Here is a 25141-nt window from a genome sequence, read left to right as displayed (position 1 = left end):
ATTTCCCGGTCTATTATCCCGCTCTCTGCGGAGAGTCTGGTAAATAACGTGACGTAGCAACGGTTAAAACGGTTTCTCCGAGAGACGAGAGACTCGTTCGCTTCACTCCAGTTCGTTCGGTTATAGACCGGCCTGGATCTGTTGTATGTTACATTAGACCGTTGGCTCGGCCGTTGTGCTCGGTTGTGGTTCGCGGTTATCGTCAGCGTCAGCGTCGCAGTTACCGTACCGTAACGCGCGACGCGCTCTCCCGCGCCGTCAAAATGCCGAGGACCAAGCGCACCAAAGCGGCGAGCAACTCGACGAAGGAACGCGATACGGCGGTGAAAACTTTTGAGAAGCACGTACAGCTGCGTATCGCCAAGATGGAACGCGATGCCCAGGCGGATCTCAAGAGCTTCGAGGCCTTAATCGAGGTGATAATATCCCGCCTGCCGGCGGGAATTCGTCAAATGAACGTGGGCGAGTTAATCGACTGGCAGGACCACGACACGCGGAAGGAAACGGAGAAGGAGAATCGCAACGGCCGTGACGAGGTGACCTTGTTGGTCAAGACGCTTCATATGCAACCACCCGCCGTTCCTAGAGCGAGAAAAGGGAACAAGACTGCTAAACGTCCCACCACCGCTGCGTCCGACGATGGATACGCGACCGAAGGCACCAGTGTGGGCACCAGCGTGGACAGCACGTCGCTGGCCGCTAAAGCACAGGCTCGAGCAGCGTCAAACGTAAGGACGCGCAGCTTCACTCGAGCGAGCAGAGCCAACGTCAGCGGGATCACGCGGAACACGGTAACAACCGAGCGCAAGAGCAAGGCGCGTCCGAATGACGCTTTGCTGAAGACAAATACGTTTCAGACGCCAGCAATGGCGAAGCCTCTGGACAACGTATACAGCGTGGTTACGCCAAAAGTCAGGCCCAACACGCCGTTGAACGTGCTGAGACGTCCGCGTCAAGGAGAGATGGTCCTTAGCATGCAAGGCAGCCCGCTATTGGTCTCTGCTGTCGTCGAAGAAAAAACTGCTAATATTAATGTACCTTTGGCTAACGGCAACGTGATGTCCTTGTTGCCTCAAGAAGGATTACGCATGTCAAATATTCCTCCGCTGGATCCAGAGACGATGGATCAATTGCAGACTCTTAAGAATCACCTTGAGAAAGTTGTCGCGTTGAAGTAGTACACGAAATATATCGTAGCAAGTGTGTGGAGTACTAGATAGTGTAATATAACAACGTTATACATATATCGCAAGATATTTTTATACTTGAATATATTATTTATACTCGTGCCGCGTAAGAAGGAAAAAGTGGACGGTGCCTTTACCGTTTGCTCTCTTCTCTTTCGTGAGAACTTGTAAGAACGATCTTAAGCGTGTCAAAAGCTCTCAAATATTACTTGATACTTGTACTCGTAGATTTTATATAGATGGGTGTAACACTTTGGTTAGATGGAAATACGTCGTTCGTTATGATTATAAATATTTGTATAAGTTTTTTTTTTACGACACTAAACTGTTACGTTTAGTACGTTGACATATGTACTACTGTATTTTGCATTATTATAAAAGTATAGATGGTCCTAACACGAAACTTGAGAAATATTCATACACGTGCGAAAGTTGTAACATGGTTCACTTTTGAATAAATGCTACCGCGTAACTACGTATATTTTTCTAATATTTTTTGTCTGTATTCTAGGTAGTTCAACGTCTCGTGCGTCACAAAATATATCTCGACACGCGTGTGTTACTCGGTGTTGTTTGGCAAAGACTCGAAACTCCATACCATGTGTGCGCTTCGTGCTGTTGTTAGCAAAGACTCGAACCCTATTTAGTGGCTAGTGGAGACTCAAACCTCACATAAATAACAATATATACACATGGTATATACTTATCATATATGATACGTACATACACGTGTATATCTATTTGGCGACACGTTTATTAGTTAATACTCGCGCACTCGAGTCTCGAATATTCTCAAGCGTTCTATCTACATAATTTCGGGTATGTTTCGGCTGGGCTGCGTTCAGAAATTCAACCTGGGTAACTCTAAAAGCTATAGTATATGTACATACATACAATACATACGTGACGTAAACTATAGCTTAGAGTTACCCAAGTTGAATTTCTGAACGCGCAGCCCTGTATCCTGTGACGTCACACTCATCACTGACGTCCTGTGTTGCTATCACGTGCTGTGAGATCATTGATAAATGTAAATCGACGCAATTTTGTTTTTCCTGTCGAAGAGAAAGGTTTCGGAAGACGTTAGGGAGGATACGTAGAATATTAAGCCACGGCGTCTCTGAAGTGAATGTCTCACCGTGTTTCATCTTCGAGATGGACCGAAGGGATCGCGAACAAATAGATGGTTGCTGTGAAAATGTTGTGCCCAAAATCGATATGACGAAACTCTTGCCAAAATTGCTGGAAAACAAAGTTTACAACAGGGATGATGTAAACATTCCACGATGGATGGTGAGTTTTATCCGTCAAGTATTACGCAGTTGGCTGCGTACGTACGGAAGAGCTCGCACCTTAAACAATAGTTGAATATTGTCATCACGTTCTAGTACTTAATCCATAATGTTTTTTCTCCTTTTTCCTTGTGAACGAATAGTATAAATCTTATATACTTTTTAAATAAAAGTACGTGTTCGAAAGGTGGTACATTAAATTAATTTTTATATTCTTTATATTTTATAAACAACGTGATGTGACGTTATCCAAAAGAATGATTTGTAACATGTGTTAAACGTGAATGTAAATAAAGGATGGACCTATGTTATATCTACACATTAGGATTAACTACTCGTGTATTATACATATATATTTTTCGTAGCTCCCTATATATTAAGTACACAACTTAATATATAGGGCTAGATAGAAATAAAAAGAAGGACGTCGTTTGAAATATAAAATGCGTAAAGCCCCTTGTGCGCGATAGGCGATAGCGATAGCGACAGCGACGAAGATGTAGCTTTGTCAGCACGCTTGTCGCTATCGCTATTGCTTATTGTGCAAGGGGCTTAAAATGCTGCATAACTGTACACGATAAATCAAACGATAACTGACGGCAAGTTATACGTGTGTCTGATTACAGAAGAACCTTGAGACGCGAGATACGGTTAAAGATATATTAACAACAATTAAAACACGAGGACCAAATGCATTCAAAAATTTGATTCTTAGCCTAAAACAATCCGACCATGAAAATATAGCCACGATATTGGAGGGAAGAGATGTCACGAGTAGCACGGTGAGGTACGACGAGTTTTGTCTTTCTTCATCTTTCTTTTCTTTGTTAGTTGTTGGTTGGTCTTTTTGGATCTTCTTTTATTTAACGTACGCACACTGACGATGACATTTTATCGAGTTTTAGGCAAGAGGATCCATTGGATCATATTTGGTCTGATAAACCTTTGACGATTAAAGTACGCAAAGCTATAACGTTCTCAGATTGTAACTACGATGTTGTTGAACGATATCCTATGCGAAGTAACCCGCGTGGATTGGTATTAATAATTACGAATATTTATTACGACGCGCCATGTGACAAACACAGATTTTCAGCAAAACATGACAAAGATAATTTGACGAAACTGTTTGAGGAAATGGGTTTTACAGTCGTTACCTATGGAAATCTAAAAGGACAGGTATAGTAGTGTTTACACGTGCGGTATATCGTCTTCGTTTAACGTTACATTCTTCCTCTGTAAACTTTATATATTTTGGGTTAATCTAAGAGACGCCATGCTATTAATGGCCGTAACTTGGCTCATCACCCGTTTTCGCAGGAAATGAGAGACAAAATTAAAGAATTTTCAAAAAGAGACGATCTGAGAAAGGTTGATTCGTGTTTTGTGATCGTTACGAGTCACGGTACGGAGGATGAAGAGAGCAACACAGAGATCCAAGGTACCGATTATCATAGCGCAAGCAGGCAAGCAAACTATGAGAAAGTTCTATGCACGGAAGTCTGTGCGTACTTTACCACAGAAGCTTGTCCACAACTCGCGGAAAAACCAAAGATATTTATCTTTCAACTTTGCAGGTACGGATCTATACGTTTCTACGCGTTTATATTTTGTTGCGTTTATCTTGTTTACATCTTTTAGTGACGTTAAAGGTCAGGTTGATAATATTGTTTTATGACGACATCTGTTTTTCATGTGTCTCGATACGTTTTCATCCTTTTTTTTTTCATCGTTTCTTTTTCTCCGCAGAGGAAAGAAAAGACAGAAAGGTGTAGCTCACTGCAGAATCACTACGGACACCTGTGTCACTGTGACGCCAGCGGATGAACCCGGTCTAGAAATACCTGTCAAACAACCTATTCAAACGATAAGAAATTATTCAGATATGCTTGTAGTTCAATCTACTTTGACTGGACACGTTTCTTATCGAGACTCCATAACTGGCAGCTGGTTCATACAAATTCTTTGTAAAATATTTATGAAACATGCTTACGCGACGCACGTTCAAGATTTGTTTAACATGGTAAATGTTTAGAGATGTAAAAATCTAACCTTAAAAGTATCAACGACAGTAGTGCAAAGATCTATACGTATTGTGCGTTGCAGATTGATGCAGAGTTGAAACAACTCAGAACAATGAACAATGAGTGTCAGACATCGTCTATACAATCACTCGGATTTAACAAGCATTGCTATCTCAATCCCGGCCTTTTCATGGAATCGTGACGAAAAGAAAAAAGTACGATGCCTTCGTGCATAAGCGAGAATACGCGATACTTTTTTCATACTTAATTTATAAATATTTTGATGCATTTACGTATTAGTGCCATTTTATATAAACGACGGCGTATAATGTATAATCCGTAGTGCGGAGCAGTGTTCCAATCTTGTATGTACGTATTCGTACGCAGATGAATGTTCGTAAAGTGATTTTTTTTCTCGCATGCTACTCCGCCGCCGTTCGCACATCTTCGCATGAAACTAAAAATGAATCGAGACAAAAAACGTAATACGTGTAACGTAAAATTTTTCATTCTACAACGTCATTGGAATAAAAGTTGAGACTGAGGAAAAACTTCACAGTAGGGACATTCAACTGCAGAATACAGAATTTTATACTGTAAACGATGACAAACTGTACGCACATAAATTTTTATATAAACCATACAGAGATGACGCATTACCCATTCTTCTCTTCTTTGATATATATATATATATATCCCTTGTTGAGAAACGTAAAGATTATTTTTTGCACTCGTCTATATCAGAAAAAAAAAGTTTTATTTAATTTTTGTACCTTGCAAGCTTAAAACACACAATTTATTTCGAGCATCAAATAATATATGTAATGTCACTATATTCTATGTAATCTCGTGTGTTTATCCTATATTTACGATTTATCGCGATAAAGCGGTAAACATTTACAGAAAAAGAGAGTACTCTTTATAATTCACATTATTTAATATAGCTTGCGTTATCTCCAAATCTCACACAGATATAAATTACAAACGATGCACGATCCACTTGACTATACTAACGCCACTTTGACCACTTGTTTATATTCCGCTTTCAAGTGCCCCACGTATATACGTGGCAAACGTACATGCAAGCTCGCTACACTGTATAATTTTATAACAACGCGATGCAAAGAACGTATGCGTAATGCATTTAATGCTCCACGATCCAACGTTCGCACGTTGATGAACGTTAAAGAATATAAACGTCCGAAAGAACCGTCGTTGACGTGAGATTTCTATGAAAAAATCGGAAACGTTCCTGGCGTTTTGTGTTCTTAAAATCTAACTGAGAAATATTTGTTACATATCGTTCTCAGTTGTGTACATACATACGCAAAAGAAGCCAGTTATATATATATATATATATATATATATATATATATATATATATGAACTTTTGCGTATAAATAAATTAACTATAATCTACATAATACACGTTCGTTAAGTAAAAGTGTAGCTCGTGGTTTTATTTATAGTGCCATACGCGATGGAATAAATACGGGATAAGTACGGTCGCGGCAAACGAGTCTATGCGGGATGAAGAAGGAAAGAGGAGAGGAAGATGACGTTTACTTTATATTATTATATTTCCGATAAATGTTCGTGTTGACGTACTCCGCACGTATGTGTAAGTACAGCGCGTAAAACTATGCCTAATACAAGGATTGCGCGTTGGAGGAACGTGGTCGTTTGATCTTTTCCAGGTTCTTGATCACGAGATCGTGCAGCGAACAATAACGATTGCGAACTTCACACATGACGAGCCATAAGCTTACGTACTCCTTCTCGTCTAGTTCTTGAATCGCTCTTCTATAATCGATGATGTGTGGATATTTCGCGACTTTGCTAACAATCTTTCCTCTAGAGATGAAATATCTGTAAAAATAAGAGTTGAGGTAAAAAGACGTTTTTCCCGACCAGTCGTAGTATACAACGCGTGAGACGGCAGTTGTCCATACACATAGACATACATCTATATATCGTTTCGTCTTAATATTCCGTACCTAGAAATTTGATCGAAGAATGCCGCGGCTTCGCTTTCAACTGATTGAATTTCAGATAATGTATCTTCTTGAATAGATACACCAAAGTTGTTTCCGTCTTCGATTTTTGGGATTAAAAAAGAGATCCACATTTTTAGCTAGAAAATTGAAAACACGTGCACGTTCCGTCAACTATATATAACGGGTACGTAAAAAAAAAAAAAATCATGGTACCGACGAAAAATCATTCCACGAATATATTCTGAATAGACGTGGAAGAAAATTTCATAAACGTGCCTAAATGTTTATCAATAAAGTTTCTAGTATTTACGCCCTTTGTACGCACTATGAAAAAAAAATGTAGGTATATAAAAGTCTAACTCGTATATGTAGATGTTGGCATACTTGATACTCACTAAATTGGAATCCTCCAAGAGTTGCCTGATGTAGGGTTTAACTATGTGAATCAAATCGCACAACTTTTTATTGCATGGTACAGGGCCAGTTGGAAGCACCATAACTTTGGTTCCGCTGGTCTCTTCTCCATTATTGTCCAATTTAAGCTTTTTCGCAGCAGGGGCATCTTCGGAATGATTAAGACGTATAGGGTCTGGAATGGGTACATTTAAGTCTTGATGTACATCGGACAGCTTTCGCGTGCTAAATCCAGGTGTCTCCAATAATTCATTTAATTTAACTATTTTTTCTGGAAATCCTTTCACCAACAACTCTTCAGCCTGAACAAACATGCGCAAACATAAACGATAAATATATCGTGCAACCCGTCACTCCATATACGCATATATATCGCGCGTCAAGTAATGTTTGTTAAATATAAACGTGTAACGTTATCACGCGAGAGAGAAAAACAAGCGTACCTTGGTTTTAAGAGAATCCTTATATTCCTGAACCTGTAAGATAAACTCTTAAAATATTATATATCACTTTGATAAGATACGTGCATAACGAACACAAGTGCCTTAACTATAATACAACTCTCGTGCTTCTAACATGATATATTCTTTAATATAACGTTCACACATGGTGTATAAAAACCTCAACAACTGTAAAATAAATAATTTATATACAACGTCCCAGCAAACAGAATCAAGTAGTATACGCAGGTAATAAATAATGGTGTTGCGCGTAGCGCGTCGTGTGTAGCACGTTCGTACATCTGTAGCTACCTCATTTTCTGTATAACCACTTGGTAACACATTCGTTGATTCATTCCTTGGCGTACTTGGATTCGTAGAGAACGTGGAAAACATTTACACATAAAAGTAAAACAGCAGTTGATTGGTAGAGATATCTAATGAAAGTTTACAAACTTTCTCGAGCAAGACTTTCTAGAACGTTCACGTTGTATTATGTGTGACTTTACGTGACTTAAGGAGGGTTTTTGGATTTTCCCTCGGGTGAGGATATGTGACTTGAGCAATTTCAATAGGTTATGACAAATTATTATTCAATTGTTTGTCACATAAACAACTTGTGCACAAAATTTTTAGCCTTTAGCATATAACAATAACCTATAAAAGTTTTTACATTATTTAAAGAATAAATAAAAACGTTGCTCCTTTCTCATTGTCGGCGCAGGACACTTGTGTACCAGAGATATAAATATTTACTCTTGTAGTGATATTTTTTAATAAGTACCTACGGACGGAACTTGAGGTAACTGCAGAGTACGCCGTAAAATTAACGTGATACCATGTTGCGCATAATGGTTCCAATAAACGTACTCTTAAATATCGTCAAGATATCGCCTACGACGTACGTTCACTTGAGTAAAACGTAACATATAACATCAACGTTGACAGCGCGTTACATATCAAGTCGCGTTCTTATCGTATATATATATATATATCATATAGTTTACAGGCGTTTTTCACTTTCTGCGTATCTTTAAAAAAAAAATTATAAACATTCGCTCCTGGTCAGCGAGCGAAAGAGAAGAAACGACGTTTACCGAGACATTTAAAAAGTCATTTTAGGAACCGAACGGTTGCATCGTAAATTTTACACGTTAGAGTATCGTGTTATACCCTGCCCCTGCCTCATATAGAAACGTGCTATGTAACGCGTGTGGGCCGTGTGGCTACGGTGGATATTTATAATATATAAGTAAGTAATTAAAACTATAGGAACCCTAACACACACACGTCTTTCTTTCTTATAGCGACGCGTGCGAGGAAGAGTTTGAAGACGTTGCCAACGTAACGAGCGCGCATCCAGCATGAATCAGCAACGACCTTCACCATTTACCGAACGCTACTTACGTTAAAGTTAAACGGCGGCGACTATCACGACCCCCCGCTCGAGACGAGATTCAACGAGATTTAACGAGACGCGACGATATACCGTTATACCGTTGAGTTTATCTCATTTCGAAGCGGAGTCAACATTCGCGACGAAAGGAGGTTAAAGCCGCGTACGTTTGCCTTTTTTTTTTCCCCCTTTTCTTACGGTATTCGATACTCGCGGGACGCGAGCACGCGCGGCAGATAACGGAACAAAATAAAAGAAGTCGAAGAAGAGAGATCGCGGCTCGCGGCGATAAAACTCGGAGCGTCGCGACGCGACGCGACGCGACCGTCACTCGTTCGAGTAAATACCGGTGGCTTAACCTAAACTGAGCCGCGTTACTGTCGTTCCGTCGGACTCGGCCGTCGGCCGTCCGTTTCCTCGTCCTCTCGCCTCGTCGGCGACGCGACATACGCGCGAGATGGTTTACCTTTCCCACCGTAGCATCCTCCATTATACTTTCCGTAGGAAGAAAAGCTCTCTAAACCTAAGCACTGTGCGTCCCTCGTCCCTTTGTTAAAACGTGCGACTTTAAACAGGAAGTCGCTACCATCTGCCATCTCGTGTGTTTCTCAGCTCCTCCGCTCTCCGCTACAACGTACATACGTAGTCAAGCGAGAATCTCTATTCCTCGGATTCCTCCATGATAACGTTTCGTTCGTCCTTAGCTGTATTTCCGAGCCGGGTACTCTTTTTCTCTCGCGCGTCTCGCGTCTAAAATCACGTGCAAAATATATTTTATCTTTTCGACGGGGATAGAAGGAACCAAGGGACTAGGCCGACTATAGGGAGAAAAGCAAAGAGTCGGGCGTCGGGCACGACCGCGCGAAGCCCGGCGGCATGGGTGTCGCGCTCGCGCATAGACCTTATATATATGAACTGGCACGCGCCTATATAGTTTCTATTATTACGTAGCCTTGTGTCTCCGAGATCTCGCCCAACATTCCGCATCCGTGGAACCTTCGTGCGTGTGACAACGGCAGTCTTGCCATCTGATAATATATTTATCTCTGTGACGTCAAATATTCGAAAAGACAAAAGTGAAATGTCTAGTAACTCAAAACGTTAAATTAGATTTTAGTGTCTTGCGCGCGACTTTAAAACACTTTAATTATCGACATAAAAACTCTTTTTATAAAATGCATACTTGCGTACTTGTACAGGGCGCGGAAGTAAATAAGTGAATGAATGCGTCATCTCTTGTTTCTTTTTGTTATATTTGATGTTTCTCGGTATTATTATGACATCTCTCTTCACTTTCTTGATTATTTACGAAAAGTACGTTTTAAGACGTGGGATTAGGAGGGGGCTTGTTGATTAGATCTCAAGCAAATCTCTCTCTCTCTCTTCTTTAAACACGTCCTACACGTAATAAAAGCGATCCTATGCGAACGTCGTGGTAACGGAGCACTTGTTGTTCGCACGCCCGTCACTTGCGTGCCCGTCACGTTACGTACGAGAAAAATACAGTTAATCGACAGTATTTAATGAGAGTAACTACGTATTAATGGTTACAATACGTGCGATAGATTTTTTCTTGTATAAATACATATTAAATAGGGCTAGGTGAGTTTCTTGGCTTTCTGGTAAAGTGTATCGACGACTTTTCCCATGCTGTGTATCGTGTCTAATGCGATTTCGTAGGTCTTGTCGCGTGGGGTATCTTCGAAAACGATTAAAACACCTTCTCCTTGGTCGAGAACCCCTCGCAGCTTCTTATCCAAAATCATCTGCGACAGTTTCTTTTCTACTTGCGCCAGTGGCAGAGATATGCACGAAGCGATGTGACCCACCTTCGGAAAAACCCATGTGTAAGAAAGCAAGAATGACGGTGCTAAATATTATTCGGAACTTGAGCGCAACTTGTATTCAGATCACGTTTCTTTCAATAATTCAATATGATCAACTGAATTCTTCTCAGTGCGTTCATCTCAGGTTGGAACATGTTGACACGTGGACGGTTGTTTGGACGTTCCCGTCGAAAACTCTAGTAACGTTTAAAAAGCCAAGTACCAAGCGCTAAGCGCGCGCGTTGCCCGCGTACCGTCTTTACGCGCGTTTCGTCGGTACGTCACACACAAGTCCGCGCGTAAACGTACGTACATCTTTTCTTTTACATTTCTCGAGAAGAATTCACGTGGTCAAATACGTTACGACTAAAAAGAAATGTTCGAGTTCCGATATATCCATGTGACGCCATCCATACCTGGACTCGTGAATAAGGTTCAACTAAACGGCATAAATTTTGCTCCAGCATAGCGTCGTAGAGAGAACCGAGATGTGCGCGTACAATTACGTCGTCTTCCAACTCCTGTCGGAATTGCTTAACCGCCTTTTGAAAATCCGCTAGCGATCGTCGATGACTGGCTTCGGCTACTGCACGCATCGCATCTAACGCCAGTCCCGCGTGTTTCACCGCCAATTTGCCAGACATGATGGCCTGAACATCTTCCGGCGTCCGCAACATGATCTTGGACAGTAACATGTATTTGAGCGCCGTTAACGCCTTGGGACTTTCAACACTGTCATACCTAAAAATAGAAGATAAAAATGGAATATATTTTGCAAAAAAACAAAAAAAAAAAAGACTATATGGTATCCAGATATTCTTTGTTCCTGCGTGCAGTACCCTTCGAAAGCTTCGTAAAAGTAAGAGTAAGCAGTCTTGAAGTCTCGTTCGTCCGCAGCGTGTAGTATTCCCGATTGCAGATCCAGAGCCGCTTGCATTTTAGGTGGACAGTAAATCGCGTTGGCAGTCGTCCTGGCGCTGGTAAGCGCCGCTCTCGCTTTTGCTAAATTACTCAATGCGTGATATGTCTTGCTCTCTAATAATTGAACCTCTACCAATAGCTGTTTGTCATCCAGTTTTTTTAGTTCTTTGAGGAGAGCGGATCCCAATTGCAATGCTTCGCTGAACATACCCGTATCGAAGTAAAGGGCTATTAAGCGGGCTTCCAACGATTGCCTTAGAAATGTTCTGCGTTCCTCCTTTGCCCATTCTATGCATTCTTTACACAATTGCACCTACATATGTATGAGTATATGAATGAAAAGATTCTTTGAAGTGGCGTTATCATATATGTATGTAGTTTTATGTTCTCCGCGACCGTTTATCTTTTAACCAACAACCAGAGCTTTTTACCCGTGTGTTGGCTAAAAAGCTAGCTTTTGTCTGTAACCAGCCGAAAAGAATAAAAACTATAAATATACACGAGAAATAACGTTAAACGTTAACCGCATCGTCTTGCGTCGTCGTGTCATTGACAAGTTTGATATATATTTTCGTGTATGACGAAAGTGTCGCGAGTATCTTGATAAATATCGACGTGTCGAGACACGCCGCCGCGGTCAAAAGCAAAGTGTCGTAGCATAACCTACGCCCCCTCTCTCACGTACGTCGGTCCAACCATGTCGCAACTGTCCTTCCCGGATACGAGAAGAACGGTACGTACCTCGATGCCGATACCAGCCTCCAGATCCAGGAAGAAATCAACCAAGGACCGCACGAGCTTGGCGGCCTTCGCTTTACTAATGAGACTGAGGAACGGCCTGGTGGCTTTGATCAACTCGGCCAGTTCTTTCGCCTTGCCTTCTTTCTTGTAGAGCTCGCCCAGGTGCAGGATACCCTGCTCCTTGACACGGATGTTGTCCTCGTCATCGTCGGCAACGCCGATACTCGGGTCCGAGACGATCTCGTTGAGCAACGAGATACCCTCGCTGCGGTTTGTCACCGAAACAGCCTGAGCCCGCTCAAACAACATCGCACCGGCCATCTCGAGAGCGCGTGGCGCCGCTTCCACGCGTAGAAACGCTAATCTCCTCGACGGCGTACGTGGCTCGCTGACGCGGCTGCAAGGAAAAATATGAGTATGTCGCGGGTGTCGAAACGTGCCACGCAGCAAGGACTCGTGATCTCTCGGCTGACGGTACCGTGTACCGTGTCAAGTGGCCTACGTCTACGTTGCGCGTGGCTGTGAGCTCGAGCTGTGATCAGGGTGATCTCGCACACTCTCTCTCTCTCTCTCTCGCGTGTACGTTCACTCGCGCTCGGCAGTTCCTCCGCTCGCGCTTTCCAGCTTGTCACTGCTCACTCCTCACCGCGCTTGTCACAGCTCGTCAGGCTCGTCCAGGCTCGTCACAGATTCCCGACCCCGAGACCGCAAAACTCGTGTCATGCTGGCTACGTGAGTCAAGCCAACCTCCGTGGACCGTTTTAACACCCTTCGCCCACCGCCCTCCGTCCGATCCGCCTTTGCGAGTTTGCGCCGTTTGCGCCCCACGACGCAGCGTGTCAAAATGTCAAACAAAAACGACACCTAGATCAGTAAACTGGATAAAAAGATATGGACGCTTTTCTTCCGATTGCTTTCGGAACACACACGATATCCTCAATGAGAGAGAGAGAGAGAGAGAGAGAGAGAGAGAATTCGTTTTCTGAAAATCATTAAAAAAAACGTCTCTCTTATCGGGTATCGCGTGCATGTAAAAAATAAATAATTGGCTATAACACGTTTGAGTACCACATTTTAAAAAGTACATAAACGTTTACACATATATAAAATGGTCGTTTATTCTTAGTAAAAATTCAAGATTTTATCATAATAAAAATCTACGTCTCTCTCTTACTCGGTAGAAAGAAAATAACTTGAACGTATAACTTTGCAAAAATATAAAATAAATTTTATTCAACTGACGTTAACATCTTTATGGATTTTAATAGCATATGGTGCATTTTATGCAGCACCCGTACGATAAAGCTCCTAATTGACGTTTGTGTTTTGTATGCGATACTTTTTTTTCCTCACGTCAATATTCAAAGACGTCTCCACATCTATCCACTTTCATTGCATACCAATGAAAGTGAAGCATTCTTCAGTATCACGACTTGTAACGTACACAGTGCTTCTTCCAGTCTGTAAAAAATACAGATACATATGCAATATAGTTGTACGCATACGAGTTATTACGTTAAATCAAGTTGGAAAAGATAAAAATACGTCTTGCAACACACTTTGTTTGAACATCTTTTATCTCGTTGTATGTTTCAGCAAAATCCTTTAATCCAGCATCAACGGCACGATACGTTTCGCCTTTCGATCCAATTAACGTTTCGATATTTTTCAAAGCATTTGAACATTTTATTAATATTTCCCGAGTCTCTTTCCATTCGTCCTGCGTTTCGGGAAGTCGTATCCCCGTACACCGCACGACGTCCAGGGGTTCCAAGAGAGCGTGCAACTTGGACGACATATCTTTTACACGTTTAAATGTTTCGTCTCCTGTAGAATTATATATATGTAAACGACAAACAGTTTTAATCATTTTACGTAGTTTAACGCTTACCGGTGCATCTCGTCACTGCGATCAGTTGAGCGTCTGCCTCTTTTTGTGCTAAACTTAACGTTATTATATCGCGTTCCCTTGCTTTAATTTTCATCAATTTTTGCGTATCTCGGTCGATCTCTTTCGCCACGGTGGCTACGTGCTCGACCATCAGACGCTTTTTCTCTTCGGTCTTCTTCTTCATTATGAGATCCATCGTTATAGTTTGTAAATATTCGTCGTAAAGAAGTCCAAGCTCTACGTCTTTGGCGTCGGTGTCCGCCTTCTTTTTCGATACTTTTATGAATAACGCAACGGTATTAAGATTAAGAGTATATGACAGCAACGAAAGCGCGGTCACGCGGAAGAAACTTCGTGTTAGCAGAAAAGATTCTGACAAAGCTCTCTTACTCATCTGTAACTGTGCGATGTCACTTGGCATCATGGTTGTTCTGTTACGAGAACCTATTCTTGAAATATTGAAATCCAACACATTTCCTCGCCCGGTCTCTGACGTACTGGCGTTGCGAACTCTATAAAAATATACCGTGTGTTGAACCAAGATACATCAAGTTTCACACCGTATGAAACTTTTTTATTGAAATACATTTCTACGTGAAATATATGTATGTAAACTTTACAGTAAAATAATACGTTTATATACTTTCGAATCGTTCCTAATTTTGGAGTGTTTTTTCGCTCTTCCTGCATCGTTCGCTAGTTCGCTAGTTCGCTGCTACGGATACTGTCGCGGGATACTCGACTTGGATTTCTACAGGTGTGCCGGTTGCCGGTGTGCCTGACAAGTGTGTTCGTATCAAGTTTTCTACTTTTCGTTTCGTTCTTCTATTTTTTTTTTTTTTTACTTTTTTTTTCTTTTCGACTTTGTGACACGTCTATATACTCGCCGTGATGTCTTCTTCTTCTTCTTTATTTATTTTGGCTCCTGCCTCTTTTCAGAGAACATTGAGGACAACACGCGGCCAGCTTTGTTCCCGTGGCCGTGGCCTAGGCGAGTAGCTTTCCTTGCGAGCTCGTCGGCGATCTCGTTCGACTCGTTCTCGCCGTGATGTATAGATCCCCAAGTTTGACATTTAGCGGTAGAAGAGAATGCGTCATATTTAAATATTATTCATGCATAACTCATACGTGTATCTCATAGTTTGGCATAGATCCCATGAGGATAAAACCAAAAAAACACGTTATACAATATTAAAATTAACCAATAGAAATATTGTTTTAGATTTTTTAGCTCATGTATAGTGTAGTAGTACATGGTAGTATAACTAGATACGATGCGATATAAATATTAAGTCAACCGGAAGCACAGTACTGTGACGGAAGTGCTTAATTTCAGAACAGCTGTGAAGGCAACTTTAGGGCCTATCCCCAGGCTGCGTTCCGATATTCACTGCCAGTACGGAAAAAGCATAAGAAAATTAATTGGTCCATAATATACATGTGCATAAGAAAATGAACCAATCCATTTCCTTGTGCATATGCTTATGCACTTATGCAAATCTGGATAGGCATCTGGAAGCAAATCAACCACGCAGTCAAGAACTTGAGACATAACGTACAAGCGGTAGCGAATCGCACTGATTTCATTACTTCTTGCGTTTACGTCAAGTTTTTTTGCGTGCCCGTGCCACGACCTTTGCGTTTTATAGCATCAATGATGGCACTAGAAAGAGTGGCGCTGAAAAGACGTGCGTTCTCTCATTTATTTTATTAGTTGAATTAAAAAATATATCATAACGATAATATGTTGAATACGACACGTTATTTTACATTTTAATATCTACAAAAAATTGAATAAAATATACAGGTTATAAAAAAAAAATTATAATAGGTCCCACCGAGATTTGAACTCGGATCGCTGGATTCAGAGTCCAGAGTGCTAACCATTACACCATGGGACCTTGTTGTTGGAAGTTCTATGTGCTTGATATTACTATAACGTTAACAATAAATATCTATAAAAATAAATACCTCGCTTTTCATAATTAAATCAAGTTTTTTTTCCCTACACATTTTTATGATAAAATATTTTTATGTTCCAACGTGTACGTGTATACGTTTACACTGCATAAAAGTTTTCATACGATATCACTAGTTTAATACAATATTTCGTGAAATTATTAATAATTATTAAACGTATATGTTACTAACGATTTTAATAAAGGTATTAACCATTAACAAAAACGTATAAAATTACTTCACATCGTATGTACGTTCTATGCGACATTTATTTATAGTTTGCGTATCTTTACAAAATATAAAATAGTCACTATGTAGGAAATATTTAATATATTACAAACAAATCTATCTGAAGCATGGAGCTTAGTTGACTTGTTCTTTTTCTTCACGTTGCGTATCTAACGTTTTATCCGTAGCAGTATACTTTTCTCGTTTCTTTGTAGTTGATGTAGTTGTATCTGAATCTTTATGATTATCATCTTTTGACTTTTCTTCACTCGCACACTCTGCTACTTGTTCCTCGGGAGTTGACTAGGAACGTTTTTATCAATACATTTCGGAAATATTAGATTTATTAACAACACGTATACGCATCCGTGATATTGAAATATAGATAGTAATACCTTATTCTTTGTATTCTTGCATATTTCGAGAAGATTATATTTCTTGAATTTGTAGTAATTGGGAGCGATAGAAAGTAAGCAAATCCCACGTATCGCTTCAACAATCACAGCTATGTCTGGATTTTTCAAATCTGCTTTATTACCCGGATTTTTCCTTAGTATTATTTCTGCCAAATCCTCGATAATCTCATCCCTTTTAATGCTGTTATTGCTGCGACGACTGGAACCGTCGTACCTTTTTAAATATGTTACAAAGCGTACCAACTTGCTTAGAGTTGAGTAAAAAACAACCTCGTAACTTACTTGAATACAATGCTGAATGTCTTGGGTTCTTGGGCAAAATACTTTTCAAATACGTCACTCGCTCTCGCCTTTATCGTGTCCATATATGCTTTGCATACAACTTCAATTGGAAGTAATCTCAACAAGTATCTGGTACATTGTTCTTTAGTTGTGTCCAACTTGGAGACAATTTTGGTAACCAACTCTAATGGATTTGGTAAGGTGCTCGCTATAAAAATCATGTTTTTAACACCTGTATCCACTACCTATAAAAAACAATGACATCGCCAAATGTAAATGTTATCTCAAAGGAAATAATTTTACTACGCCAATATTACGCCAACGCTTATGACACAAATATACTTGAAATTTTCGAGAAGGTAACGGCATCTCACTCTCTGTTCTGAGCTCCGTGATTTCTTTCTCTAGAGCTGTCGATATATCTTCATCTTCGTCAGTATCCTCTAAAGATTTTTCACCTTCCTTTTCCACGAGTGTGTTTCGTGTGCTTCGTGACGTTTCAGCGTCCTTAAAATAATAAAAGAATGTATGGTACGTACATTTGTCATAAACAGCAAATGCTTGCAAATATCCTGTATACTGTTTTCCGCGTCTACGCGCATCCAAGTACCTTATTTATGTCTGATGCAGATTTTTCATCCGCAAACAGATTGAGTAATCTGTAGGCATCGGTAATGCAGCCTCTTTCGTATACGTTGCAGGTGCATAGGAAACCCGTCATCCCGGGTTCCAGCGCAACGTGTTTACGTTTCTTATAATCGTGACGATTCGCGACATATCTATTCTTTCTTTTTCGTGTATTCATTGCACTGTTTGTCTGTATTTATTTATTTTTTGTCTTCTAATTCTTTACGTTCTGTCCTAAATTTGAACAATAAAAAAAATATATATATATATCTCAAGCATTTCTTGTCACTCATCTCTTTTCGTATCGCCCGTGGAGAAGGTCTCTGGTAATATAAAGAACATAGATGTAAAGCCCGGTGTCCACGATGCAAGAACTTGGTCCAAGTTTTGGTTTAAGCCAATGAAACTGCTGCTTTTCTGTAAGAGCTGCAAGTTGATTGGCTTATGCCCGGTGTCCACGATGCAAGAACTTGGTCTAAGTTTCGGTTTAAGCCAATCAACTTGCAGCTCTTACGGAAAAGCAGCAGTTTCATTGGCTTAAATCGAAACTTGGACCAAGTTCTTGCATCGTGGACACCGGGCTTAAGCCAATGAAACTGCTGCTTTTCTGTAAGAGCTGCAAGTTGATTGGCTTAAACCAAAACTTGGGCCGGTATTCATAGTTTTCAAGATCGTCTTAAGTAACGTCTTAAGACGCTAATGCGGCTCTGTGATTGGTTCATGACATCTTAAGATTGAACTTAAGACGGTCTTAAATAACTATGAATACCGGCCTTTGGACACAGTTCTTGCATCGTGGACACCGGGCATTAGAACCACGCACGTTCGACTGCTACTACTGGCTTGGTCTGCTGAACGCGACCACGTCCATCAGCTAGAGACTGATGAAACTGTAGAGACTAGAAAAGAAGCTAGAATTCCCTAGAAAGCATGTTCTCCTATTGGATATTGAAATATCCATGCGAACATTCAAAATACGGAAGTTTAAAATCGTTAAAAATATAGGTCAAGTATGTACTAAGATTACACGAAAAAATTATTATTTTGACTCAAAAACGTAATTTACGTTAAGGTAATATGAAATTTATAATTGCATTCAATTATTTATTATGTATTATATATAAACTTTGTATTGTGTGTGAGGTTAATAAATCTTACATATATTCTTGTGTATTACATATGGGAATACACTAGAGAGATACAAGAAAATTCATTACACGCGATACAATTACGATGATTCTCTTTAGACACAATATATTTTAGATATATTACATAATTGAAGCGTTACGTAATAGCTAATGACACCAGACATTCTTACTTCAAACATATAAATTTAATCACTATAGAGCCAAGTAATGTTAATAAAGCCTAAAATATATCTATCGACCTATCTACGTCTACTTGAAGAAATATATATAATATATTTATTTATATTATCAACTTATAAAAAATTTTATGCAAATACAAACTTTTGTAACTTTTAGTAATAACTAAAAAAGAATTTTAAAAAACAATTAAACGTTAGTTACTACAACATACCTAACAATATCATTTATTTATATTATTGTACGTTCTCTGTCCGGAGAACACGTATTATGGATAACGTTAGAATATTCCGTAGTGTAGAAACATGAAAGTTAAAATGATTTTTATACAATAAGAAGAGGGTGTATCTTTAATTATACCGCGCATATTTATCATTCCAACATTTATCATTCGATAAGTTGTATAAAAACTGATTTTTACATAAAAACATATATAATAGTGAAAAGTAAGATTAGTTTTGTTTCAAATACGGGTATTTTAGATGTGTATGTGTATATTATCTAATATTCAAGCATTTGTGCGCTATGCAGAATGTAAACGTATCAAGTATATTTCTGGTAAATTATATGCACGGTTGTGTATCCAAGCATATGTAGTTTTAAACGCATAGGTATTTAGAGACAAGTATATTATCACAACGATATATACGATATACCATACATATAGGCAGTAACAGTACGGTGAATATTTGAATAATACGTGTCGTGCTTTTAGAATTATTATAAACTTGACTTGAATTTACCATTTTACACGATTAATATACAATGTACTAAAATATTTATCATGTTTGCAATGCTTAAGTTTCTACGTCTCTTTTCGCTGACTGCGTTTTCGCGCGCGTGTATATATTTAGTACGGAATAAAATCGGGCCAAGTACGAAGAATTCCAAAACTCATAAGATTATGTAATAGAGAATACATGTGGCGGTTAAAATCTACTACCGATATTGGAGAAAGCAGCGAACAATGGCGCCCCAGTTGTTGTCGCGGGTGATGGTTGTTGATCGCCAATGTTTTTCAGTAGATTACCTTGCAAGAGACTGTCGAGAGCTTTCTGAACTGTCGGATCATTTAGGAGAGGCGAAGGTGAAACTCCTGTAGAAGAGGTTGTCGTGGACGATGTGACCGCGTTTGATGCTATCAAACATTGTACAATAAACATTTTTAAAGTTTATAGTTTTACAAGCTACATACGTACTCTACAGCCTGTACGCACACGCACGTAAACAACGTTTCCAATGTATATTAAGCAAAACAAAAAAAAATCATCGTTGATATTCAAATATACGTGCACGCAAGCGTGCTTGCAGAGTGCTGCAACGTTGTATTTATCAAGTATAACTCGGACACTTTAGGTCCAAGATTTTAATTAACAGACGTTTAATTTTAAAAGACATATAATAAAACTCCCATTACTATAATATTACGTTGATCAGGAACATGTACGTTACGTTGAAATCATTTCTCATCAATGCGCGTCTATAATTTGTAATTTTCACCTGTTCCCCACGTAGCTGGTGGGACTGGGGCTGGTGCTAAAGTCGTCGGTGGTGGTACTGGACTGGGCTCCGCTCCTGTCGCTGCACTCTTACTGTTATTTAAAATATTCAATATTCTCGTCTGTAATTCGGCCTGTTTCGGATCGTTGACTGGCGTGAGCGGTGTTTTTACCGGCAAATCTTTTGCATCGCCCAGTTCAACTTGTACTTGTTCCTCGCGTTTCATGTCGAGGTACTTAATGACGCGATCGTATTGCAGAACTGTGAGCTGACGATTGTCAGCCAGCATATTAAGGAGAACTTGTACAGCATCCGGATGGCGCTCGTTTGCAAGAGGGGTATTCAAAGGAACCGAGCGGCCACCAGCTTTATAATTCGCGAAATCTCGTGAAATCAACGTTATAGCATCTTCAACGGGCATGTTTCTGTGTTCTACAATATATAACAATACAATACCACGTAACCAATATCATATATTGCGCGCAGGTGCAGGTATATACCGACGTTTAATATTACACGTCGTGAAACCACCTACCTTGTGGCAAACCATGTAAAATATTCAGCGTCAAGGAATGGTGCTCATGGTTGATGGGTGTAACGACTACGGCATACAAGCAGCCACGACTTGCTATATTTCCCAAAACACGACCTAAAGGAACGTCTTCATTTGGAAACAGCAAATCTACCATTAAACCGATTTGCTTCAAGCGTAATTCGATATCTTCTGCATATTTCCTGCATATTTAATTAAACAATATGTTATATGAAACTCAAATGTAACTTGATGTTAGTCAAATTATAATTTTATAAAAAAATCGATAGTTTACGTTAACGCTTTATTAACGACAATAATTTCACAGTCATTCTTCTCAGCTGCGATGGCAAGATAATCAGGCGAGCTACTGGTGTTCCTGTAAGATAAACAGATGACGACAGGTCTGCATCCGCGCAGATTACGAAACTGACACGCGCATCTCGATAAAACCTCGTTAGACGCGCCACTGTTTGCTTAATATTACTCGAACAAAGACTTGATAACGTATTACAAAAATCACTATACTTTACCCGAAACTCGCACTCGTCTCTCTTTGAGTTCCAGAAGCTTTGAAATCATCGTAACGATTTCCACTGTCGTTAAATGAATCTCTGACAAACGTGTTGCTACGTAGTCTATCTCCTTGTTTGAGATCCCAGTCTCTGTTATTTGTTTTATCTTCCATCCGCGTATTCCTATTAATTGGACTTCGATCTCTGAAATTAATCATGTTTGGATTGTTCGGATTGTTCTGCGTATTCTTATTTCTATTCTTTCCACCTCTCGTCCCGCGAGCTCTATGAACACCACCGCCAGGGCCCATCGCAACACCACCAGCATTTTGGTTTTGGTTGTTGCCCGGTATAGCTTGCGTACGATTTCCTGGAACTCCTCCAGGCCTGTTCTGATTTCCCATTTGGTTATTTCCAAATTGATTGTTAGCGCCTCTATTTTGCGTGCCATGACCAGGAAGAAACTGATCGTTTCCACGATTCGGCGTATTCATATTAACGTGATTATTTCCACGATTTTGCGTGGGATTATTAAAATGATCATTTCCATTATTATTATTATTATTATTATTATTATTATTATTATTATTATGTTTCGCATTAACGTGCTCATTATCATTACTTCCAGCCTGCGTTCCATCGTCAAAGTTGATTCCACCGCTCCTAGCTTGAACGTTCAAGTCTTTTTGGTTGTTGCCAAAGGTACTGTCGTTCCCAAAATTCTGATTCATCCCACCGGCATACGTTGGTTTATTCATACCAAACGATTCCGTTGCGTTACTAAATTGATTCGTCATGGAATTAAATTGATTATTTGATCCACCCATTTGTTTCGCATTTGACGTTCCTGCCGTTCCACCGCTAGCGTGCGTATCTTTCTTCGCTGGTCTAACATCTATAACGTAGAATTAAAAAAAAAAAAATAATAACAAGCGTGAAACATCTCCTTGTGCATCTTCTCTCACCACGGATGAAGAACCGTGCGTATTTGATAAAGAGAGCCTTACGTAAATAAAAGAAAAAAAAAGGACGAACGTATTATGAGAAAAAGTATCGCACGCAAGCGTGCCTATAGCTGCACTTGTATGTACGTTACCTATACGTCTGCCTTTAAACATTGCACCATTTTCATTTTGAATAGCTTTCTGCGCAGACTGCTCATCTTCAAACTGCACAAATCCAAAGCCTCTGTTCGTTATCGACGCTATAACAGTGCCATATTTGGCGAAATGCTCCTCCAGCTCTAACTTTGTAACATCGTCAGTTTGTAAATGACCTACAAATATACGGCTGGACGCAGTAGCGGGATCTTTCAGAAGTCTGGCGCTCATCCTGATTTTATATATATACAAACAAACAAAAGATCATTGTAGAGTTGTCGATAAACTCTCCAGAAGAATCAAAGCAGATCCCCGGCATGTAAAATGACAAACAACTCGTCGCGCGATACGTGATACCCCACGTCAAAACATATCAACTTGAACACAACATCTGACATTCGTAAACTAACGTTTACGCGAGTTGTATTTATATAAACGTTGTATAAAAAGTCGTTGCGACGAAGAATTATACGTCGCTACTTAAATCACTTACTTTAGATGGTTTTTTCACGAAAATCACGCACCATAAGAATCTTCGTCAGCTACTATTTGTATGTTTTGGAAAATATCGTTGCTCGTTGCGAGTCGCGAATCACAATCGCAACAGAGCCATCTTGCTGAAACCTGAAACGACCCGCAGCGCTACCAACTCACGACGCGACGCCACAAGTCGACAAACGAAAGAAACTTATGAGATATTCATTCCTAGGGATACCAATAACTCTAGAGTCTAGAGTCCACCGTCCTCCGTCCTCCGTGCCTCCGTCGTGCTCCGTCGTCGGTCATTTGTCGATTTGTCCGTATGTTTATTGTTTGTTTGTCCAGAGTATTCCATGAAGAATTATTTCTCGCTCCGTGCTCAACGACCAACAGCAAACTAGCAAAGTTTGCCGCGTGATCCATTCCGTTGTCCAAGTTGGTCGGAAGTCCAAAGTTCGAGGTCTGTCCTGTCCTGTGTCTATATCCCTGGTGGTCCCGTCCTGGTCTGTTCGCCGTCATCAGCGGCGTCATACGATTGATCTTCCGTATGCTATGTAAATAGTATTCGCGCGGTGCGTTTCACCATCGGACAAACCGGAACGTTCACTTGTCACGACAGAATGGGTAACAGGTCGAGTCTTCTTCTACGCGAGGATGAGATAGCGCAGATACAGAATGCCACTGGTTGCAAGTATCCCCATATTGTCTATTCGTTCCATACGACGTAGTCTGACACGACGAATCAATTTATTTCGCGATCAACTACGCAAACTGCCTAAATAATTTTTTATGACTTACGCAGACACGAATACGTTTAATAATATCGTTACGCTGACCTTCTCTCCATTCCACAGTCACGCCAAATCAAATCGAACGTTTGTACAGCCGCTTTACCAGTTTGGATCGCGGGGATTGCGGCACGCTCAGTCGAGAAGATTTTCTTAGGATCCCAGAATTGGCGATAAATCCTCTCGGCGAAAGAATAGTAAACGCTTTCTTTGAAGAAAGTGGGAACGACCGAGTGAATTTCCTGCAGTTTATGCAGGTCCTGGCTCGTTTTAGACCTATCAAGAAAAATAGTCCCAATCGATTAAATTCAAGGCAGCAAAAGTTGAGATGTAAATATTGACGATTATATGATCGTAAACGTTATGAAATATATTAAAAATCTTATTCGTAAAATTTTTCTTTCAGTTGCATTTAAAATGTATGATTTGGATAACGACGATCTGATATCGAAAGATGAACTACTTGCTATTTTGCATATGATGGTTGGTGCCAATATCAGGTAAGACGTAATTTTTTTACAACTGTTGATGCCGCAATGACCGTGACATCCTACTCTACGTATACACACCTCTTTCCTATATGTAGACAAACACTCGACGTACGTTCACGTTAACAAGCATGTATTTATTTTAGTGAAGAACAGCTAACCAGCATTGCGGAACGGACCATAGTCGAGGCTGATGAAAATGGCGATGGTACGATATCGTTTGAAGAATTTTGCAAAGCGCTAGAACGTACTGATGTTGAGCAGAAAATGTCCATAAGATTTCTCAGTTAAATTCATTACTGATTTATATAAAATACACATAATATAGACGTTATATATGCAGGTGTTGGGTTCGTGTGTTGAAACGTTTTACACGTACCTACAAGAGATGTTGCATATATATAAACGTCCATATGTAAACAAATGATGTATACGTAGTAATCGAGGTAAAGGTATTTGCGCGTGATATGGCAAGATTTATATAAAATTATCCGTAGATGTAATATAAATCTTGGATTTTTACGCAAGACGTACTACGAGTTGAAAAAGACGTGTAAATGAATGTGTGTGTGTGTGTGTGTGTGTGTGTACATATATGATGCGTGTATGGTGTATAGTATACATTACCAAGTATAAAGCAAAAAGAAAACAGAATCAACTCTACGTTTTATTCAACTGTACGCAAAACATGAAAAAATGTATTTTAGGAGAATTGAAAAAAGCAACGTAAAAAATATATCCGTTCTCATCTTCTTTGAGAGTCTCTCTTCTA

At 39.9% G+C, this 25141-nt stretch overlaps 8 protein-coding genes and 1 non-coding gene across 19 annotated transcripts; 3 read left to right on the top strand and 6 right to left on the bottom strand.

Moving 5' to 3' along the window:
• Positions 1 to 7: 7 nt before the first annotated feature.
• On the top strand, positions 8 to 1666 carry Borr (borealin-related). The gene is made up of 2 exons (XM_077400919.1): positions 8 to 791; positions 858 to 1666. The coding sequence occupies exons 1-2, from the start codon at positions 264 to 266 to the stop codon at positions 1176 to 1178; spliced, it is 849 nt and encodes a 282-aa protein (XP_077257045.1). The 5' UTR covers positions 8 to 263; the 3' UTR covers positions 1179 to 1666.
• A 304-nt stretch (positions 1667 to 1970) lies between these two features.
• Dronc (Death regulator Nedd2-like caspase) lies at positions 1971 to 5146 on the top strand. 3 transcript variants are annotated; one of them, XM_077400903.1, is made up of 6 exons: positions 1971 to 2480; positions 3106 to 3266; positions 3379 to 3658; positions 3749 to 4056; positions 4229 to 4502; positions 4586 to 5146. In XM_077400903.1, exons 1-6 carry the CDS (start codon positions 2343 to 2345, stop codon positions 4703 to 4705), a joined length of 1281 nt encoding a protein of 426 aa, XP_077257029.1. In that variant the 5' UTR covers positions 1971 to 2342; the 3' UTR covers positions 4706 to 5146. The 3 variants fall into 3 exon arrangements, with proteins under 3 accessions (XP_077257029.1, XP_077257030.1, XP_077257031.1); XM_077400904.1 differs by having other exon boundaries at positions 1989 to 2480; positions 3385 to 3658; XM_077400905.1 differs by having other exon boundaries at positions 1999 to 2480; positions 3800 to 4056.
• Positions 5147 to 6064: 918 nt separating this feature from the next.
• On the bottom strand, positions 6065 to 9374 carry Reg (proteasome regulator gamma). 3 transcript variants are annotated; one of them, XM_077400925.1, is made up of 5 exons: positions 9217 to 9374; positions 7358 to 7390; positions 6896 to 7216; positions 6501 to 6637; positions 6065 to 6372 (listed from the first exon to the last, which is right to left on the bottom strand). In XM_077400925.1, exons 1-5 carry the CDS (start codon positions 9238 to 9240, stop codon positions 6150 to 6152), a joined length of 738 nt encoding a protein of 245 aa, XP_077257051.1. In that variant the 5' UTR covers positions 9241 to 9374; the 3' UTR covers positions 6065 to 6149. The 3 variants fall into 3 exon arrangements, with proteins under 3 accessions (XP_077257051.1, XP_077257050.1, XP_077257052.1); XM_077400924.1 differs by lacking the exon at positions 9217 to 9374 and adding an exon at positions 8645 to 8758; XM_077400926.1 differs by lacking the exon at positions 9217 to 9374 and adding an exon at positions 7667 to 8623.
• Positions 9375 to 9984: 610 nt separating this feature from the next.
• Rpn6 (regulatory particle non-ATPase 6) lies at positions 9985 to 13042 on the bottom strand. Of its 4 annotated transcripts, none has more exons than XM_077400910.1 (5): positions 12885 to 13042; positions 12239 to 12635; positions 11416 to 11810; positions 10993 to 11317; positions 9985 to 10579 (listed from the first exon to the last, which is right to left on the bottom strand). In XM_077400910.1, exons 2-5 carry the CDS (start codon positions 12557 to 12559, stop codon positions 10349 to 10351), a joined length of 1272 nt encoding a protein of 423 aa, XP_077257036.1. In that variant the 5' UTR covers positions 12560 to 12635; positions 12885 to 13042; the 3' UTR covers positions 9985 to 10348. The 4 variants fall into 4 exon arrangements, with proteins under 4 accessions (XP_077257036.1, XP_077257032.1, XP_077257034.1 ...); XM_077400906.1 differs by having other exon boundaries at positions 12717 to 13000; XM_077400908.1 differs by having other exon boundaries at positions 12724 to 13000.
• A 402-nt stretch (positions 13043 to 13444) lies between these two features.
• Positions 13445 to 15318, bottom strand: LOC143894557 (uncharacterized). 3 transcript variants are annotated; one of them, XM_077400922.1, is made up of 5 exons: positions 14975 to 15318; positions 14773 to 14907; positions 14130 to 14641; positions 13798 to 14065; positions 13445 to 13699 (listed from the first exon to the last, which is right to left on the bottom strand). In XM_077400922.1, the coding sequence occupies exons 2-5, from the start codon at positions 14817 to 14819 to the stop codon at positions 13618 to 13620; spliced, it is 909 nt and encodes a 302-aa protein (XP_077257048.1). In that variant the 5' UTR covers positions 14820 to 14907; positions 14975 to 15318; the 3' UTR covers positions 13445 to 13617. The 3 variants fall into 3 exon arrangements, with proteins under 3 accessions (XP_077257048.1, XP_077257049.1, XP_077257047.1); XM_077400923.1 differs by having other exon boundaries at positions 14130 to 14405; positions 14520 to 14641; positions 14773 to 15292; XM_077400921.1 differs by having other exon boundaries at positions 14773 to 15317.
• A 640-nt stretch (positions 15319 to 15958) lies between these two features.
• Positions 15959 to 16030, bottom strand: Trnaq-cug (transfer RNA glutamine (anticodon CUG)). The gene has a single exon. It is a non-coding gene; the product is annotated as a tRNA-Gln (tRNA).
• A 309-nt stretch (positions 16031 to 16339) lies between these two features.
• Positions 16340 to 17968, bottom strand: LOC143894555 (THUMP domain-containing protein 1 homolog). 2 transcript variants are annotated; one of them, XM_077400917.1, is made up of 5 exons: positions 17625 to 17968; positions 17357 to 17521; positions 17015 to 17259; positions 16712 to 16946; positions 16340 to 16619 (listed from the first exon to the last, which is right to left on the bottom strand). In XM_077400917.1, the coding sequence occupies exons 1-5, from the start codon at positions 17817 to 17819 to the stop codon at positions 16452 to 16454; spliced, it is 1008 nt and encodes a 335-aa protein (XP_077257043.1). In that variant the 5' UTR covers positions 17820 to 17968; the 3' UTR covers positions 16340 to 16451. The 2 variants fall into 2 exon arrangements, with proteins under 2 accessions (XP_077257043.1, XP_077257044.1); XM_077400918.1 differs by having other exon boundaries at positions 16712 to 16931; positions 17625 to 17967.
• A 910-nt stretch (positions 17969 to 18878) lies between these two features.
• Neos (nuclear receptor coactivator protein neosin) lies at positions 18879 to 23269 on the bottom strand. Its single transcript, XM_077400901.1, has 7 exons — positions 23107 to 23269; positions 22610 to 22845; positions 21532 to 22408; positions 21294 to 21377; positions 21002 to 21201; positions 20467 to 20898; positions 18879 to 20104 (listed from the first exon to the last, which is right to left on the bottom strand). The coding sequence occupies exons 2-7, from the start codon at positions 22842 to 22844 to the stop codon at positions 19896 to 19898; spliced, it is 2037 nt and encodes a 678-aa protein (XP_077257027.1). The 5' UTR covers position 22845; positions 23107 to 23269; the 3' UTR covers positions 18879 to 19895.
• A 107-nt stretch (positions 23270 to 23376) lies between these two features.
• Positions 23377 to 25122, top strand: Elm (calcineurin like EF-hand protein 1 elm). The gene is made up of 4 exons (XM_077400929.1): positions 23377 to 23780; positions 23948 to 24211; positions 24288 to 24381; positions 24516 to 25122. Exons 1-4 carry the CDS (start codon positions 23714 to 23716, stop codon positions 24658 to 24660), a joined length of 570 nt encoding a protein of 189 aa, XP_077257055.1. The 5' UTR covers positions 23377 to 23713; the 3' UTR covers positions 24661 to 25122.
• The last annotated feature ends 19 nt before the right edge of the window (positions 25123 to 25141 follow it).

The sequence above is a fragment of the Temnothorax americanus genome, unplaced genomic scaffold (genome assembly GCF_048541705.1).
Source record: "Temnothorax americanus isolate GAGA-0224 unplaced genomic scaffold, ASM4854170v1 Scaffold14, whole genome shotgun sequence".
Lineage (NCBI taxonomy): Eukaryota > Metazoa > Arthropoda > Insecta > Hymenoptera > Formicidae > Temnothorax > Temnothorax americanus.
Note: the sequence above shows the minus strand (reverse complement) of the source record. Positions and strands in the feature narration are given on the sequence as shown.